Genomic DNA, 19,317 nt, shown 5'->3' with positions numbered 1-19,317 from the left:
CCTGAAATAAACAAAGGCGCCCATTCACTCTCAAGACAACAATATAACTTTCAACAATATGTACCAGACAAATTAAGTATAGTTTAGAATAGAAGACTCCCTGTATGTTGCAAAACACAGTCATTTAGCAGGCCTACACACTTAGTACAAAATACGCTGTCATAGAGGTTAATTACCAGGTACATCTTGAGTGCTGGGGCCTGGTACAGATGGTGGTGGTAACTGTGTAGCTTCTTCACTCGAAGAACCAGAAGTTTCTTCCTCGCCGATGGCCGCGCTCGGCTGTTTTTCGGTAGAACGGACAGTCCCTGTCAATTCTGTAATGGGTGTATCCTGTCCATTAGCTGTCTCTCTCTGGGGTTCAGATTCATCTGTCACTGCAGCTGCGGCGAACTCACTATCTGGAAATATGTTCTCATCAAAAGGCCATATTCCGCAACATGCGAACCCCCCAACAGCCTTTTCAGGTGTTGCCGACTTCAGGTAAGCCTTGCCAAATATAGCAGCCATTTCGAAGAATGAAATTCGCTTCCCAGGGTTGGCAACCATCCACGAGTCACATGCTGCATTATACCCACTCTTGAGGGATTTGAAGTACGTCCTGTCTAACGGCTGCATCTTGTGTGTACTGTGGGGTGGCAGAGTTAGAAGATGCAAGCCATGCTCCCGTGCGTAGGTAACTGCCGCCAGTGTTTTGTGACTGTGGTGACCATCAAGAATAATTATTTGCTTAACATCTTTTGAAGCATTTGTAAAGTTCACAAAATGCTCCAACCACCTGAGAAAAAGTTCTGCGTCAGTCCACCCATTTGGGCTTGCATAACCGACTGCTTGCGGAGGTGTGCCGGCCATCAACGCATCGACCATCCTCTTTCGGGGGAAAATAAGCATAGGGGGTACATACATGCCTGCAGCATTCATTCCACAAATCACAGTCACCGTCTTGCCACGCTCTCCACTTGTCATCCGGCTCACCTGTTTCACGCCCTTGGTGGCAAGAATTTTCCCTGGCTTATGTACGCTTGTTATCCCAGTCTCATCCATATTCCAAACACGGGCAGGTGTAAATTCCTCAGATTGAAGCAACTCCTTGTACACACCGAAAAACTGTTGAACCCAACCGCCCTGGAGAGATTAGTTCCTTGAGGTTCTCTAATGCTCAAATTTTGATGGCGAGTGAGAAATCCTGAAAGCCAGTCCTTCCCAGCCATTTTGCGATCATGACTGAATGGGTGTTGCAATCCAACTGCCTCAGCCAGCTCGTAGGCGAGTCTTCTAACGTCTTGTGTGGTCAGTCCGTAGAGAGACTTTTCCATATACTGAATGTGGTCATTTAATTCTTTCTCGAGATTTTCTGTGAGGATAACACGATGTCTACCAAGACGTGAAACACCCGGATTGGCCACCAGTCGATCCCTGTGGCGTCTTATGGTCCTACGGGGAATATCAAATTCCTTCGACGCTCGCAGGAGTGGCATACCCCCTTTCACTGCTTCAAAGCCAAAGTAAGTTGTTGGTTCCCGTATTGTCCCCTAGTGGATTTACGTTTGTATTTCCTCACCATAGTGAAATCTGAAACAAGCGTGAGAAAATATTTTCCCATTATAAGCCGTATCACACATCCCAAAATATATGTTATATATATACACGTATACCATAGATAGATTTTATTAGACGGAAAAGATGCCTTTGATACCATTTCATCAAATTCAAAACAGTTTAGGCTTTTTTACCAATCCTCGCAAACTAGCTGCCCCGTTTTATCACAAATGTCATCCAACCTTAGAAATTTGTAAATATGTACATAGATGTATATCCCTAGGTAGTGGTTATACATTACAAACTACTGGTATTTACTACACATATTATTTGCGCTAACGTTAAAAACTTATTAAACTGGGAATACTGTTGATGGGGCAAAACGCACATGCACTGGGGTAAAACGCACACAGTGGGCGTTTTAGCCCCAGACACGCATGGGCGTTTTGCCCCAGCGACGTGGTTCAACATTTTTTTCAATTGCGCAAGGCCAGTCAGATATTTCTTGCTGTGGAGCAGCTGCGTACGAAGCATAATTACAAGGGTTTATTGCACACCAAGTGTCTTGTTAATTGGACTTTTCCTTCAGTCTGTATCTCGTAATATATCATGCTATGTTTTTACAAAAAATGTGTCAATTTTCACACTCACCGTGACGAAGGAAAACTACGCCGCCTTCAAACCTGCCGCTCCATGAGACTTTCAGCCTTGACGACCTCACTTGACCTGAGCAGTTCGCGGGCTGGAGGATGACGTCATTACTTCCAAATGTGGGGTGGGCTTTTTGCCTCGCCTGGGCTTCTTGCCCCGCCCTACCCTACTAGCGGCATCGCGTTATCATCCAGGGCTAACTGACCGATTGCTTCTTCCTTTGTCGATGAGTTGATTAACTCATAAGAAAATATGATAAACCAAATCCCAAGGATATGCCATCAGCTCAGATTTGCAACATTGTTTCACCTGGGACGGGGTAGGCCTATAAGGCTGTGTAGTAGGCCTACCGAGAGCTGAACAAAAAGGTAGGCTTACACGTTCGAGGAGTCCGAAGAGGAAGTCTCTAATGTTTGGAGGTAAGAAACGTTCGTTTGACATTAAGATGTCTGTTTTCAACCTCGCTGTTCGGGCAGCCCATCATGTTCGGTACAAGTCACTGAAGCAACCTGTTACGTGGTCTGTGAGGAGATGCTTTTCTGCAGCAAGCTGCATCAATCGTATGTATCATTCGTATGCCCCATTATTTCTTTGCATTTGGAAAATCACCACCTGGGCAAGGCAACCAAATCAGCTGTCTGCCTTTATGTGATGCCCAGATTCCGAGACACACTTTCAAACCACTAACAGCAACGGTGCTAAACACTCAGAAGGTTCATGGAGAGTGGACCTCTTTCCCACCCTCACCCAAAACATTTTTATATCCGATACTGTTTTGTCAACATGATATTTTATTAGAAAAAACACTTGTCGAGTCACCACTGCTGCCAAAGCACTGCTTGAGACGCATGGGTAGTGTGTTATCTTATTGTTTATTTCTATTGGTGGTACTGGGAAATGTGACTTTTTATGTTCCCTAATTCTGATTTGAAACAGTGGATTGTTAACATTTCCTGACATTATAGACAGGGGATCCGAAATTGCTCTGAAGATACGTTTCACCAGATTCTGTTCAGCCAACAGCCCCAGGTGACTACGTCAACTCCTCTCTTTATACCGGGCTGGCAGTTATCATAGCCTGAGGAGCAACCAATGGTAAACCGTGTACCGATTCACACCATGTCTGATAAATCCTTTGTAAACAATGGCAGCAGTCCAAAACATGACTCTTACTTTGACTCTTACCGCTTAGCTCCCCTGCACACACAACATTTCAGTTACATTCCATTTGATAATGGAACACCAGCCCTGTATCCTTGAAATGGCAAACCATTTGTAAACAAGGCGTCCATTATTCATGTCTTTTCTGCTTTAACACCCCACGTAGGAAGGATAAGTTTTTCAACACCCATAACTGTGGGGAAGGCAAAATGGCTGCTGCTTTAGTGATGACTGGGAGGTGAATTTGGGTCTCGTATTTCCTTATTGAATGAAATATACCTGCCAAAGTTGACACCAGTTTTCGACCGCAGCAATTGTTGAGAAAGACTTATCAGACATGGTGTGAATCTGTGTATGGTTTACCATTGGTTGCCCCTGTGGCTAAGGTACCTTCCATCTCAGTATAAAGGAGTTGAAGTAGCCACCTGGACTATTCAGTCACTATGGCTCCAGTACAACATGATAGCAAGCTCCATTTAAAACTCAGTCTGATGTTTGCAGACACTTTTTTTCCTTATCTTCATGTCTGTTGACTTAACACAAGCATGACATTGATCACTTATTTCTTTGACAAGGGCAGGTAACAGTACCAGGTTTTTAAAGGGAGCTCGCTCTAACATGGGTTTGAGGCCAGCCTTGGCTGAACAAAATTTTTCCAAACTTAATGTCTGAGCTCTTTTCTGTACAATAGCATGTATTCAGAATAAATTCTTGTTACCCAGTTCCTTCATCTCTTTGCCCATATAGGTGTAAGAAACTTCCTGTTATTTCACTGAGTGGTTTACATTTACCTCATAAGCGAGAGAAACTGCATTCAATTCCATGTCAGGTCATGTGCAAGTATACAGGCTTTTAAATTTTGCATAAGTAAGAAGATTTTTTGGACACCTTGAGAAGGGCAATAATTAGATAATAATTTTTTTTTCTCTAAGCATTCTGGTTTCCTTTACCCATAAACCTGACTGCTGCAGTATGAGTGAAACATTCTGGAGTGAAGTGTTAAACACCAATCAGATGAATAAACTTTGCAATCTTCTCAGCTTATAAAAACTGGTTGGACCGTATGTCATTGTGTTGTGACTGGGTGTTTTGCCGGGGACATGTTTAACATTGTCTTGGCTGCAGGCATAGCATCATTGGTGTGCTCCCAGGTGAGGAGGCATATTATAAAACCGAAATAATGTGACATTTAACCCAATGTAAATAAACATGCGATGGAATGGTGGAACATCAGACCATTTTCTAGTTTCTACAGTTTGTTAAGAGTAATTTAATGCATCTTCAGTTGCGAAATTTATTCCAGTTTGAATTTGTCTGATTTCAGCTTCATCTGGCTTGACCGATGACCAGAGACAGATACAAGAACTGGCTTACACATTTGCCCAGAATGAATTCTTCCCAAATATGGCAAAATGGGATCAAGAGGTGTATATGTATATCAGTTCTACAGTGACTTGTTGACTTAGTAACAATAATTTTGATGGCACATACATGTATGAACCATACACAAAGAATTCTCTGACTTTAGCTCTTGTTTGAAGTTAATATTTAATTTTATTTATGGCATTAGAGACATTGATGCTTTTAGAAGGCTAATGTTGATTTGGTGATTAGTCAGGCTAAGTTGCTTAAGCTAGGGCTTAAGTGTTGCTTGATATCCACAGTGGCAAAGTCAAACTAAAACAGTTGTTTTTGGTAATCTGCTGAATTGATTTTGGTCTTCAGGTTTTCGTCTATTTTTTTTTTTTTTTTGTTTATTCTGAAGAATGGATTTTATTGGTATTACATGAGAAAACTTGTATAAAAATTATTTACAAAAGAATTAATACCTCATTTAGCCTACAAATTAATTTTCAAGTTTTTTAATGCTGATATGTTTTTGTTGAATAATTTCCTGACTGGATTGATTTATTTATATGATTGGTGTTTTTATACACCTTACTTAAGAATGTTTCAGCAGTGGCCAGCAGTATGGTGGGAGGAAACTTGTCAGAACCCAGGATTATTCCTAACTGCAGCAAGCTTCAAATGGAAAATGTAAATGGGGAAAAAAAAACTGAAAAACTAAAATGCTAAAATATTATCTTTGAGTAGTGTGGGTTTTGATTGGGTAGGTATAGTTAACCCCAACAAGCAACATGCAACTCCTCATCTAGTTAGAATTGCTCACCACACGGGTGTTTGTGCTGACAGGAAGAGTTTCCAGTGGAGGCGATGAGGAAGGCAGCAGCGCTGGGCTTTGGTGCTGTGGTCTGTGATGAGAAGTATGGTGGGTCAGGACTCACTAGGCTGGACTCCTCCATTATATTTGAGGCTCTGGCCCAAGGCTGTACCAGCACAACGGCTTATATCACCATTCACAAGTAAGAACAGTCTTGTATCACCATTCACAAGTAAGATCAGTCTTATATCATCATTCACAAATGAGAACAGTCTTATATCACCATTCACAAGTAAGATCAGTCTTATATCAGTGTAGACAAGTATTTACATATTTATTTTATTGGTGTTTTACTCTGCACCCAAGAATATTTCGTTTATACGACGGCGGCCAGTATTATGGTGAGAGGAAACCGGGCAGAGCTCCGGGGTAACCCATAATCGTCCACAGGTTACTGGAAGACATTCCCACCTATGACAGGAGAGGAAGCCAGCATGAGCTGGACTTGAACCAGGGTGACCATATTAGTGAGAGGCTCCTGGGTCATTACGCTGCGCTAGCACATGAACCACTAGGCCACAGAGGCCCCCATTATAGAAGTATGATCAAGCATACCATTGCTCATTATACTATTAGTTACATGGTTATTGATAGGATATGCAAATATATGGTGTCAGTAAAGCCCAGTATGAGGATTATTGACACCATATATTTTCGTGTCCTATAAATAAGTAACCATGTAATGAATTTATCCTGCAAACACAGATTAATTCAGTGCAGAAGATCTGTGTATAGGTGAATTGTTTCAGCGGTGCGACCATTGTATTCACAAGCCCAACAAAGGGAGATAATCTACTCAGCAGACACATTTGACATTGTCTGCACTATTCGAGAATAATCTGTACCCTACATGACTGTTGTTCAATGTGTTTTGTCTGATTTAGGACAAACAAGGCATGTAGAATACTTGAGCCTGACATTGGCAGTGGGCTGAGGCAGCATAAGATACTTGTCTTTCAATCACACAGGGAAGCAGGTCGTGGCCTAGTGGTTAAAGGCCTTTCAAACGCTTGGACACAGGTGTGGGTTCAAACCCGGACTTGGACTGGATCTTTGTAGATTAACCCACTCGCCTCATTCCTTCCTTTTTCGTTGCCTATGGGGTATTGGTGACAGTATAAAGTGGTTGACGATATTCAGCTGGATGTGGGTTCAATTCCAATGTCGTAATGTGGTGAACACTCTTTAGGACCATTTAGGTGGTTGAACTTGAAATTACACGAACATATACTTGCCATCCACAGAAAGCTCCCTTTTTAGGTTAAAATCAGCAGAAAAAGTTCACCAGTTACTTACGCAAGGCTGGTGATATACCCAGGGCTGGCTAGTTTCATCCACCTATGAAAATGACCTGCCATCTTGTCAGTGTCACATTTTTAGTACAACGTTAAACGCAATCAGTCGTACTATGAGTCAATTTAATTTTCATTTCTTGTTGTGGGTCTAAATCTGCAAGTCTAATAATCAGTGCAGTATCCTGTACTTTTAAGAACTAAACTTGGTTAAAACCAAAATCTGTGTTGAATTCTTTTGATAGTATGTGTGCTTGGATGATAAATCAGTATGGCAACGAAGAACAAAAACAAGAATGGATACCCAAGTTGGCTTCAATGGAGTACTTTGCATCTTATTGTCTAACAGAGCCAGGTAAGAATTATGTCAGTCACTCCTCATCTCTTGTCATTTGACACTCAAGAAATGTGTCATGCCAGATCAAGAAATGGATTTTTGAGAACTATCATTTATGAATGAACATTTCATTGCCGAAGTCATTTTAATGCAATTTTAATTGTCCTTTCTTCTATGCAGTTTTGGTATATGAAGAAATGTAACATTTAGCAATGTTCCAAGTTACTAGAGTTTGTATTAATAGCATATTGAAAGGATACAAGAAGAGTTACTTTGTATTATTTTAAGGGAAATGAATAAAGCCAGAGCAATTTCATGTTGAGGCATATCTTTATCAGTCTTTATATGCCCTCCTCTGGTGGCATGGGGGAAGGCCATATAGCAACCTGTAGCTCCCCTTTGTCTCTGTCCGATATCTTCGCAACATAATGCTGGCTGCCTTCATATAAGTGGAATATTTTGGAGTATTTAGTCAACACCAATCTAATAAATAAATAAAATATCCCCTGTGTTTTATGCATATTTTTTGTCATTGGTCAGAAATTGTTGTAAATGACGCCATTGATGAAGTTACTACCAGCAAGGCTCCAGACATTCAGACTCCTTATATTTTCTGTAAAAAAAAAAAACAACTGTAGTTTAAAGCGATTTTTACACCCTAAGAAGAAAGCAGAGAAGCTTTTTTGCACTTATGTACAATATATGTTAGGAATGTCCATATTAGGAATTAAACAAAAAACCAAGTGATTCATGCACCCTTTAACCCATGGCAGGTTCAGGCAGTGATGCAGCATCCTTAAGTACCTCAGCTGTCAGGAAGGGAGATCATTATATACTCAATGGATCAAAGGTAATCTCTCTATAAATGGCACAAAAATGCACAATTTAAGAAATACTTATACATGTAGTCTCTTGTGATCAACTTTGTTGTATGAAAAGTTTCCTTTTGTCTGTGCATATGAGCATTTTTTTTTTAAATTTCATGCACAAAGATTGCTGCATGTATTAAAATCTTGAACATGTTTGTTTATTCATGTGGAGGTTAAAACTAAAAGGTTTTGTCATTCTTTTATTGTTCAACAGCCTTTGCATGGCATATGTAGGTTTTTATGCACATACATGTAACATACACGTACAGGTACAGCTGTGCCTGTGTGTTGACATGACTGATCGATGTTTAAACTTTGTTCTTGCACCACAGTTCACTTCTTGTGTTTCATATATCAGGTAAAACTTGCTTTAAAAGGAAAAGACAACTCTAGATTAAATGTATGTACTGTATGTATTGGTAAAACATCTCACAGGAGACGTAACTTTTTTATTTTGGTGATGTTGGACATCAGAGATTTGCTGTTAAACTAAGCAAAATCAAACACATTGAGGCAGTCAAAAGTGCCAAATTGTTATCAGTTTTAACCAATCATGTGTGAGTCATTTTTTTAACCAGAGGACTCACTGTTTTTGCTTATTTCAGCCTATTTTGCCTTGTAATCATATGTACAAGGGACAAGTGATGCCGCAGCTTGTTTCTGGTTGCTCTAATTGCTCGCGTTTGATTTCCTGATTAAAGTTGATTTATAGAGTTACCAGGCACATCAGAAAAAATGCCTGGCCACTTTGGTCTGTTTCCAACCCTCATCCTAAATAACTGGGGTTATATCATTTTTTGTCTTCTCTGTATAACACACACTTCTGTGTAAAGTTTAGTATGCACATACACACCAGATTATGAGAAATGTGCTTTGTGTAAATGTAAATGTAGACTTAATACTGTCTGCATTGGAGTACATGTAGGCATATGTGCCTGTAGTGATCAACCTGAATGACCTGTGAAGAACTTACAAGGCACAGTTATATCTAAAACAGGACTACAGTGTTCATCATAGTACATTCATTCCAAAGAATACGAGGACATTCATGGAATTCAATTCATTTTTATATTGTAGTGTTTACGATGTATTTTTGTGATATGGTATTGTTTGGTGTTGCAGGCATTTATCAGTGGTGGAGGAGAGTCTAACCTGTATGTGGTCATGTGTAGGACAGGGCAGCCTGGTGCCAAGGGAATCTCCTGTATTGCAGTAGAGAAAGGCAGTCCAGGCTTAGCCTTTGGCAAAAAAGAGAAAAAGGTTATCTCAATACAAGAATTTCATAGATTTATTAAAAATACTAAGATGTTCTTGTAATGTTGCAAGCACATTACTGAAAGCTCTGAGTATTAAAGCACATGTTTGAAGGCGTAAATTTATTTATTTATTTCTTTGGTGTTTTATGCTGTACTCGAGAATATTTCACTTATACAACAGCGGCCAGCATTATGGTGGGAGGAAACCCACAACCAGACCTCCCCACTTACGGCTGGAGAGGAAACCAGCATGAGCTGGACTTGAACTCTGAGCGACTGCATTGGTGAGAGGCTCCTGGGTCATTACGCTGCGCCAGCGTGCTAACCAACTAAGCTACGGATGCCCACGGAGGCCCCCGAAGGCGTAAAGATTTAGCTGTGATCATTGGAGTAAATTGACTGGTGTTAATATGCGCTTGTCACAATAAGTGATTGAGGATGCTTGTGGGGCTAAGTGCAGCCTTCTGTTCTTTGACATGGTTAAAGACAAATTGTCGTCCTTCAATATGGTATGCAAATCTGTACCTCACGTGGGAAAGTTTGTCAGTGACTTATCAAAGGTTGGTTGTTCAACTCTGGGGTCATTCGCCTTTCTAAACAATAAACTGCCATTCTATCCATCTACGAAGTAAAAAATTCTTGAAAAAGGTATTTAATTACAATGAAATAAATACAAAACTGGTGATTTTCATTCTTTAGTTGATAACATTTTCACTTTTTCTCAACATCTCAAAGGTTCTCTTGGTGAAAATGACCATATTAAAAAAGATGCTGGGATATATTCGGAAATTTACAAAAAATTCACTGGACAAAGAAACTTCATTGGCCCTGAATAAACTAATGAGAAACTAATAGACCACATCCTACCGTTTGTATTTCATTACTGTTTTTCATTTTAGCAGTATACTACATTATGACCGCAGCTATAAAACCAGTTCTCGTTATATTTGCCATGTTGCAGGTTGGCTGGAATTCTCAGCCTACGAGAGCTGTTATTTTTGAGGATTGTGAAGTTCCCGCTAAGAATCTGATTGGTTCTGAAGGCCAGGGGTTTAATATTGCCATGGAGGGGTTGAATGGAGGGAGACTAAGTGTAGGTGAGTGCAGTTTGAGAATTATACACATTGTAAAATTGTACTGTGTCATTCTAAATAAAGAAACCTAATCTTGGCCATAACTCATTTGTTTTGGATATTGTGTCTTACAGTTATTAATTTTACTTATACCTTAAAATATAGCATAGAATGCAAAGACGGAATTTCATAGCTCCAGACTGTATGAAATCATTCACCTCTTTTCTTAAATGTGTATCCGAAGATTCATAGGAGATAACACTCTATGAAATCCGATCACAATGAAGGGAGACAACTATTGTAAAACTACATTGGTTGGGTTGGTCAGTTTCAGGGCTTCACAATAAGTATATTTGTAGCAGTCTGCACTTAATAATACCCTCAGAATATGCTTAAATAAACATGATGTAAACATGTGAAAAGGTTGAAGAATTACTGTAGGCTCATGAAACCTAAAGCAATGTAGATTTTGCAATCCTATAGAGTTTTGTACAAATATGTGAAGTGATTTGCCCCTCTGTTTTTGTTGATAGCATCCAGTTCTCTAGGAGCAGCCCATGCTAGTTTAACAATGGCTCGGGACCATCTTAAAGTTAGGTCACAATTTGGGCAGACCTTGGACAAATTTCAGGTAAGTAATTTACTCTTGAATTCTGTGGTCAGGAACAACAAGGAGTGAGTTCAAATCCTGCCTTGGACAGGGAATTTTGGGGTTCCTGCTTCTATGGCAAACAACACTAATGTGGTCATTTGTGCAGTGCAACATTCATTGAAGACCAGTTGTTTTCCAAAATTGTGAACATGTTTGTACATGTATGTCACACATTACAATGTTTGTCAGTAAATAACCAAAGGTAGATGATTCACCCCGGGACCTTTCATGTTTCTTCCACCTATAAAACTAACCACCATCTTCACTAGCATACACACAACGTCTTGTGTCGTTATTTTGCATACACAAGTGTTTGAGTTACACAAAAAAAACTTACACAAAAGTTGAGTTGGAGTCAGGTTTTCTTAAGCTTTAATGTATGCCAAACATTAGGTCGTTTACATGTAAGTGGAAACACATGTGGATCCCAGAAGAACCAATCAGGTAACAATAATGGCAAATAATCTCACATGATTGGCTAAGCGAGACAGGCAAAACTGGTGATTCCCCATAATCTTTTTGCGTACAGTATTTACAGTTCTGTCTGGTATTCTTTTTACATACAGTATTTACAGTTCGATGTGGTATTCTTTTTGCGCACAGTATTTACAGTTCTATCTGGTATTCTGTTTGCGCACAGTATTTACAGTTCTATCTGGTATTCTTTTTGTACACAGTATTTACAATTCTATCTGGTATTCTTTTTGCACACAGTATTTACGGTTCTGTCTGGTATTCTTTTTATGTACAGTATTTACAGTTCTATCTGGTATTCTTTTTGTGTACAGTATTTACAGTTCTATCTGGTATTCTTTTTACATACAGTATTTACTGTTCTATCTGGTATTCTTTTTGCACACAGTATTTACAGTTCTATCTGGTATTTTTTTTGCGCACAGTATTTACAGTTCTATCTGGTATTCTTTTTACACACAGTATTTACAGTTCTATCTGGTATTCTTTTTACATACAGTATTTACAGTTCTATCTGGTATTCTTTTTGCACACAGTATTTGCAGTTCTATCTGGTATTCTTTTTACATACAGTATTTACAGTTCTATCTGGTATTCTTTTTGCACACAGTATTTACAGTTCTATCTGGTATTCTTTTTACGTACAGTATTTACAATTCTGTCTGGTATTGTTTTTTGCGTGCAGTATTTACTGTTCTGTCTGGTATTCTATTTACATGCAGTATTGTTTTTTCATGTGCAGTATCTGCAGTTCCGCCTGGCAGAGATGGCGACCTTGCTTGTGGCCTCCAGATTACTGGTGAGGAAGGCAGCGTCAGCCTTGGACAACAGGTCACCTGATTGTGTAGCGCTCTGCTCCATGGCTAAGCTGTTTGCCACAGATAATTGCTTCAAGGTCTGTTTGTTATGTACATGTACTTTAATAAACATATATTTGATATATATTTGATTTATATGGTAAACAGCAAATGTTTGAAATACATTTTTATTTATTTATTTGATTGAAGTTTTATGCCATACTCAAGAATATTTCACTTGTACAACGGTGGTCAGCATTATGGTGTGAGGAAACAGAGCCCGGGAGAAAATACATATATATACATACACCCACACTTGGCTTTCAGCATGGCCAATGGCCAACATAAAAAAGTAAGTTATTTTATTTACTGATTCGTAGACATTTTGAATTTACATTAGCAAAGGTAAGACCAACTAACTTCAGAACATGCTCAAACTATTGTTGTTTACCTTGAAGTTCTAATGTACACGGATATATAGTCTCCTGTTTGATAGAGCCCGTAAGGGTACAACTTAAAGGTACGTATATATTTCTTTGATAGAAGTGCAAGTTGCGGCTGTTTGGGCTGCAGCATTACGTTAGGAGATTTGTTTAGTAGAGTTGCTTGACAAAGGGCTTCTCCTTTCCTCCTCAAGCAAACCTGTCCTATTCATCCCACAGAAAGGTGTAAATTTTTAGTACAAAACAGATGTCACTATGTGGGCCGCAGTGTACGTTTCACAGGTACCTGTACCTACATGTATAGCTGCTGTGGGCCTGTTCCACATGGGTCTTGTGCAACTGTTATGCAGCACTTGTTAAAGACGTGTTTTGCCAAAAAAAAAAAGGCTGGTGTGAGAGACAGGAGGACAAGATACTTAGATGGACCAAATGACATTAGAACGCATTCTTTTCTTCTGTGTCATTGCAGTGCATTTGTACTTTATATATGTTTCTTGAGCTCATGTACACGGGTAATTTTGAGGCAATAAAGGAAAGAACAAATGAGTTCACAGATTTGGACAGTCTTGATACATGTGGGAAGGAGTTTTATGAGTTCCCCTTTATTTTAAACATAGTTCTGCCACTGTAAGGTTTGTTTCCTAATAAAATTTCATTATTTTCATGGTTTCTGTGGTAACAGACTTGCCTGCGGGGTTCTGCCATCTCAGAGTTCTATATTTGGATTTACAGATCTGTAACGATGCCATACAGCTACACGGAGGCTATGGCTACCTGAAGGACTATCCAGTACAACAATATATGAGGGATTCACGTGTACATCAGATTCTTGAAGGTTTGTGCTCAATTTTCTGAGCTGTTCTCAACTACATTATTACTAAACACTGGTACTGTTACATTTTTAGCTGCAACAAGCAGATCTACAGGAGGACGGCATTGGTATTGTTCTTGATGTTGTTGTTGCATGTTGTTGTCCTTGTTAATTGTGGATGCCGTTGAAACGTGAATATTTTTGTGAATGTGAAAGCCATTGAGCATTTTAATGCTGAGGAAGAATTATTTAAGTTTATTTTAATTACAGGTACTAATGAGATGATGAGGTTGTTGGTGTCGAGAAATCTGCTGATGGAATGAGCTCTGATGAGTTCAGTGTTCTGTGGACTTTACTCTCAGGGTACATTCAACCTCAGAGGTCAAATGAGATGTTTAAATAATGTAAATCATAGAAACAACAGCTGAAGCCAGGAATTGGAAAAAAGTTACACACGTGTAATTTTATTTATGTGAAATAATCGTAGGAAATGATCTGAGCTGAAGCAAACTTTTAATACTCATCAAGGACTACCAGTTCAGAGACTTAAAGCTAGAGAATTGTTGAATGTGAAGTTTAGTTGTTTGTTGATAAAAACCGATGATAAGGTGTACATGCATTGTGGACAATTGTGAAAAATTATGTAGATTTCGTCCATCCAAGTGTTACTTTGTTCATGTACATTTACTTGTAGTTATGAGTGAAAACTGTATTTGTTTATTTGTTATAAAATGACAGATGACCTCAATCCAAAAAGAGGTGTGAGAAACATATTTTGTGTACGAAATAGCTCATAGGTTTGGATTATTGTGCCATGACAGAAAAAGTAAAAGTTGAAAAGTAAAATTGTGACATTGAATAAAACTTTTATAAAATGTCATACTTCAAGTGTATATACATGTAATACGTGCATGTGGCAAAATACAGGGCATATGATTATCAAAAAAGGTATACATTTGAAGATGTGCAGGTAATCTAGTATTACCTCTGTTCATTTAGATTGGTCTGAAAACCTTTTGTGAATTCTTATGTACATGTTATTGTCTGTTTACACATATATCAGGTTGTAATTTTTTCATCTGGAGGTTATTTATTTGATTGGTGTTTTATGCCTTAAGAATTTTTTTCTTAGATGTACATCTATAAGGCCACAGTCAGCATTGTGGTGAGCAGAAACTGAACAGAGACCTGGGGAAAGCAGAGCATCCCATGTACGACTGGAGAGGAAGCTGGACCTGAACTCACATTGGTGAGAGACCCCTTCTGGAGATGACAGTCTGTGAACATTGCTAATTTGTCAGACAATACATGTATTTTGAAGTATCCTTGGAATTATTGCCCTTTCTATGTCTTTTTAATAAAATTTAGATATTGTACAGACTCTTTAAAAGAAATAAACATATCATTACAAATGAATCCCTATATCCGTATCTCTGGTCTTTTTTTTGAAACTGATGTGGAAGACAGATGCAATGGGTGTAGTTAAACATAAATGAAAGGGGCTAAAGTATACAAAACTGATGCTTAGTTTGCTAACAGCGTGAATTATAAATTTTCCTAAGATTGCTACAAACAGTCTTCAAAGTGTTTCCTATCCTGCACTGTGTGATCTGATAAGATTAAATGGTTATAGGGAAATAATTTAACTACATGGTGGCGTGCTAAAGGTTAGGTTGAAATCAACGGGGCACACAAGGTGAGGGTTCAAACCTGGCATTGGAGAGGGAATTTGTATGTTTCCGCCTTCACTGTTCGTGGGGCCTTGGTCACGATAAGCTGATCGTGTGGACGTTTGCGTCATCTAACATTCGTTAAAGACCACTTTTATTTTTTCCCACAATAAATGCAATCGTATAATAAGTGAAAAATTCTTGAGTGTACTGTTAAACAACAATCAAATAGATAAAAACACTCAAGCCACGTGTTTAAATCCATCTGCCGCTTGCTCCACTGAAAAGGCTCTGGTTGGTGCAGTACGAGTCAAAACGAGAAAGTTATTCGTTTATAAAGCAACTTGATCATTATAAACATTTTCAAGGATACTTTTGACAGCTTGGTTGTCACACTTAAGTTGGGAAGTGATCGCTCTTCACACATTATGAGTTTCCTGACAGTATTAGCGAGAGTCAGGCTTGTCATTTTGGCGACGTGGTTAATTCAGGAGCGTACAAACTGTGAAGTCTGGAAGGGCGTATGAATAGTTCTGGGTTGTTGCTGGTCACACGTTTGTCTTTCGCTTGTATATATGTGTTTCGGTGGCGCACGCGTGGTGTCAGACTGGGCAGACACTCTTACTTAGTATATACCAGTTAGCCAATTGTCATGGATCCAATAAACAATGACATTGGGGACCACATAAGGTATGGAAATGCAGAGAGTGGAAGACAAGGCATACACATTTTGCATTCGAAGGATTGTGGAGGAATTCTTTGTCTTCCATGTCCAGTGTATTTTGCAATGGATAAGGTGGACATGTACAAGGTAAGTCGCAAGCAGGAAAATCCGCGACAGCGTACGCCTAGCACATTTCCTCACCAAAATGCCATATCAGACGTCCACAACCAAGCCATGGTGGCCGTGCGGGGAAAAGCGTACAACGCCATCGCCGTCAGCGCTGCAGAACGTGCCAATAGATGTGCCGAGGTGAGGCTACGTAACACAAAGAAACACATCGACTTTATGCAACACCTAGACCTCGTGAGGCTCAAACGGGAGAGGGTGGAAATGCTGGACAGGTTGGAGAAATTCAGGAAGAGCCTGATAAAGATACAGACCAGCAAAGCCGATCTTTTGCGGCTCGAAAAACGGGCACATATTGGCAGAGTCCCTGAGAGTTCTCGCGAAGTTACGATTCCAGTACCGGTGTTTTCTGAGCATAGCCCGCGGCTAAGACAGTCCTTGTCTAAAAGATATCCCAATCCTGCACAAGCAAAGTTAACGCCAATGACTGGAAGGATGTATTCCAAAACGGAGGTGTGTCAATCAACTCCAGCTATACGGTGTAATAATTATGTTTTACCTCAGCAGGAAAAGGAGGAAGGGTTGAGGAAGGCAAAAGAAGGATTCCATCCCAGAGGAACGTTTGGCAGACGCCTTTCCGTGATCCCACAGTCTAGTACATTGGACAGTTTACGCAGCAATCCCGGACTCCAGATTGTTTCGTTCAGAAGGACGCGCGAACCGCCCACGGCGTAATGGTGTGCTTTATACATATATATCTCGTTAATTGGACCTTAATATACTAATTCAGTGGCCTTTGTTATTCATATCTGTCACACGGTGTAAACTTTGCTTAGAATTCTATCGACAACTACGAAAAGCATGCTTGTAAAGATTTGCACCGTCATCATCGCCTAATTTATATGAGCAGCCCCTCCTTGGGTCATCAACAATTCACCAGGCAAGCGTAAAAGTCGATTGGATGAACGGTGATGGAGGAAATCGAAAAAATACATAGCCTACATACAGAGATTCCCTCCTTAATTGTTATATGTAGATAATGAATGCCATCAAAGATTTAACGACCGGATTAAATCATCGGATTTGGGAATATGAACTTATACTAAATAATTGTGTGTGTGTGAGTGTCTAGTTCTATTTTGTTGGTTGTTAATGTTTGCAAATGCCTTGGCAAGAACAGTGAATAATATCTCCTGCACAAAACCGTAACATATACGCCATTGATATCTGTGTATTAATTCATTTGTTATGCACAAGTCTTCCTGCCGTATAATAAAAACACCTGTACACATAGGGTCGCCTTCTCATACTCACTAATCTCGTATAGAATCTTTGGAAACAAGGTTTAGAGGATAAAACCAGAGCAGCGATGACAGTGTGGCGGTTGGCCGCACAGTGTGGCAAATGCAGTGTTGTTAATAGCAATTCATTAGATGAGAAAACCTCCTGCCTTTACCGTTAGAAATCCATTAGTAGTTCATCCAGCCAGGAAGTGTCCTACAGAGTTGTATTATTTGATTGATTGATTTATTTGATTGGTGTTTTACGCCGCACTCAAGGATATTTCACTTATACGACGGCGGCCAGCATGATGGCAGGAGGAAACCGGGCAGAGCCCGAGGGAAACCCACTACCATCCGCAGATTGCTGGCAGACCTTCCCTCGTGCCCAGAGTTTTAACGTAACGTCTACCAGACCAAATGTATGGTACGTTGATCGCACAATTCTGCAGATTACTCGGTATCAGTCAGTCAGGTCGTATGATTCGATATGCTGTTTCTCACGGTAGATCTCAGAAAATGTCAGATATTCGACTGTTTTAAATAAACAATGGTTTGGCCAAGTCACAGTATTAAATCTATAGGGACTCTAAAGCTATGTGGAATGGAACTGAATTTGTGCAATACAACTCTACTCTAAAGCCATAGGACATCTGGCTCAACAATTTCCATACTGACTGTCCTTGTTGTCTTTGTTCGCTAGCATCAATAAAAATCAAATCATCAGCACAGGATTTTATCTCACAGAAACTGATATTTGGCACTTGCGAAAACATTATGTGTTTTTCTATAATAAGCTACCGGTTTTCTCAGTAGAGAAGAAGACATATTGGATTTCAAAGGACCGTTTTGGTACAATTTTAGTCAAGGCTGCCAAGTTTTCAGAGCGTCACAGCTGGCAAACCATGCCGATAATGTATTTACGTGTAGGCTCTATAGATTGTTAGAAGCGTGGCACCAAGAGTTTAGAGATCATATATATATATATATATATATATATATATATATATATATATATATATATATATATATATATATATATATATATATATATATATATATATATATATATACATCACCGCTTCTTTCATACTACAAAGACTTTCGTGCAGTTCGACAAGTTACATCAAGAATCTGGGCTAGAAGTAATGAACTAGAGAAAAAAAACGTATCCCTCTGACTCATTTGTAAATTTGTATAAGCGTAGTTCCCAAACAATCGGTTTTCAGTTAATGAGGTTGTGTGTTTGAATGCAATTCGAGGTGGTTCGATTGCCATTTCAGATTAGTGATTGCAGGTGGATTGCTGGATCTGAACATAGTAAACCTGATCGACCGCCATGATATCTTCACATGTTTGGTGTTTTACGACGTACTCAAGGATATTTCGCCGGCCTCCATTATTTATTTATTTATTTATTTATTTATTTGATTGGTGTTTTACTCTTTACGACAGCGATCAGAATTATGGCGGGACGAAACAGAGCTGGGCGCGGGAGAAGCCCGTGGCCATCTTGCAGGACGTTGGAAGACCTTCCCATGCATGACCAGGGAGAAAGCCAACATGGGTTGGACTTGAACTCAAAGCGACTGCATTGATTGGCTTCCGCTGTGGTAGCACCCTAATTACTCGGCCACGGAGATCACCGTCTTGGTATAAGAGAAATATTCTTGAGGATGTGGTTAAACAAATAAATATAACACAGCTGTCATGGTAGTTATCTGCGTCTAACATTAGCTGCATGCTTTTGTTAAATGAATCCAGTCTCTTCTTTAAAACGTAGCTATCCGTACATGGAAGACGAAAATACTTTTTGCCAATTTACTTAGATTTACAAAGATTACTTTGCAGGGTTTGTGAAGGGACATTTGCCTCGAGGAAGGCGCCACATAATTGTTCGCAGTTCATTTTATATTATACTACCATACGCAAAGCTGGGTCCCTCAAGTTTTAAGCAGTCCTCCGACGAGGTCCACAGGATCATATTATTTCGTACTGTGT

The 19,317-nt window shown here is 39.5% G+C and overlaps 1 protein-coding gene across 1 annotated transcript; it reads left to right on the top strand.

The window, feature by feature from the left end:
• The first annotated feature begins 2,624 nt into the window (after window positions 1-2,624).
• Window positions 2,625-14,991, top strand: LOC135481837 (isobutyryl-CoA dehydrogenase, mitochondrial-like). Its single transcript, XM_064761562.1, has 11 exons — window positions 2,625-2,750; window positions 4,676-4,776; window positions 5,545-5,714; window positions 7,110-7,219; window positions 7,975-8,051; window positions 9,193-9,330; window positions 10,288-10,423; window positions 10,933-11,030; window positions 12,268-12,420; window positions 13,498-13,600; window positions 13,847-14,991. Exons 1-11 carry the CDS (start codon window positions 2,636-2,638, stop codon window positions 13,897-13,899), a joined length of 1,254 nt encoding a protein of 417 aa, XP_064617632.1. The 5' UTR covers window positions 2,625-2,635; the 3' UTR covers window positions 13,900-14,991.
• Window positions 14,992-19,317: the final 4,326 nt, after the last annotated feature.

This window comes from Liolophura sinensis, chromosome 1 (genome assembly GCF_032854445.1).
Source record: "Liolophura sinensis isolate JHLJ2023 chromosome 1, CUHK_Ljap_v2, whole genome shotgun sequence".
Classification (NCBI taxonomy): domain Eukaryota; kingdom Metazoa; phylum Mollusca; class Polyplacophora; order Chitonida; family Chitonidae; genus Liolophura; species Liolophura sinensis.
The sequence above is the reverse complement of the archived record's forward strand: the minus strand, read 5'-3'. Positions and strand labels throughout refer to the sequence as shown.

Bases quoted from the DNA above. Each gene is read 5' to 3' on its own strand.
- LOC135481837 (XM_064761562.1), top strand. From the start codon at position 2,636: ATGTCTGTTTTCAACCTCGCTGTTCGGGCAGCCCATCATGTTCGGTAC. The intron at 5,715-7,109 runs GTAAGAACAGTC...TTCTTTTGATAG, and splicing joins GCTTATATCACCATTCACAA to TATGTGTGCTTGGATGATAA. The intron at 11,031-12,267 runs GTAAGTAATTTA...TTTCATGTGCAG, and splicing joins AGACCTTGGACAAATTTCAG to TATCTGCAGTTCCGCCTGGC.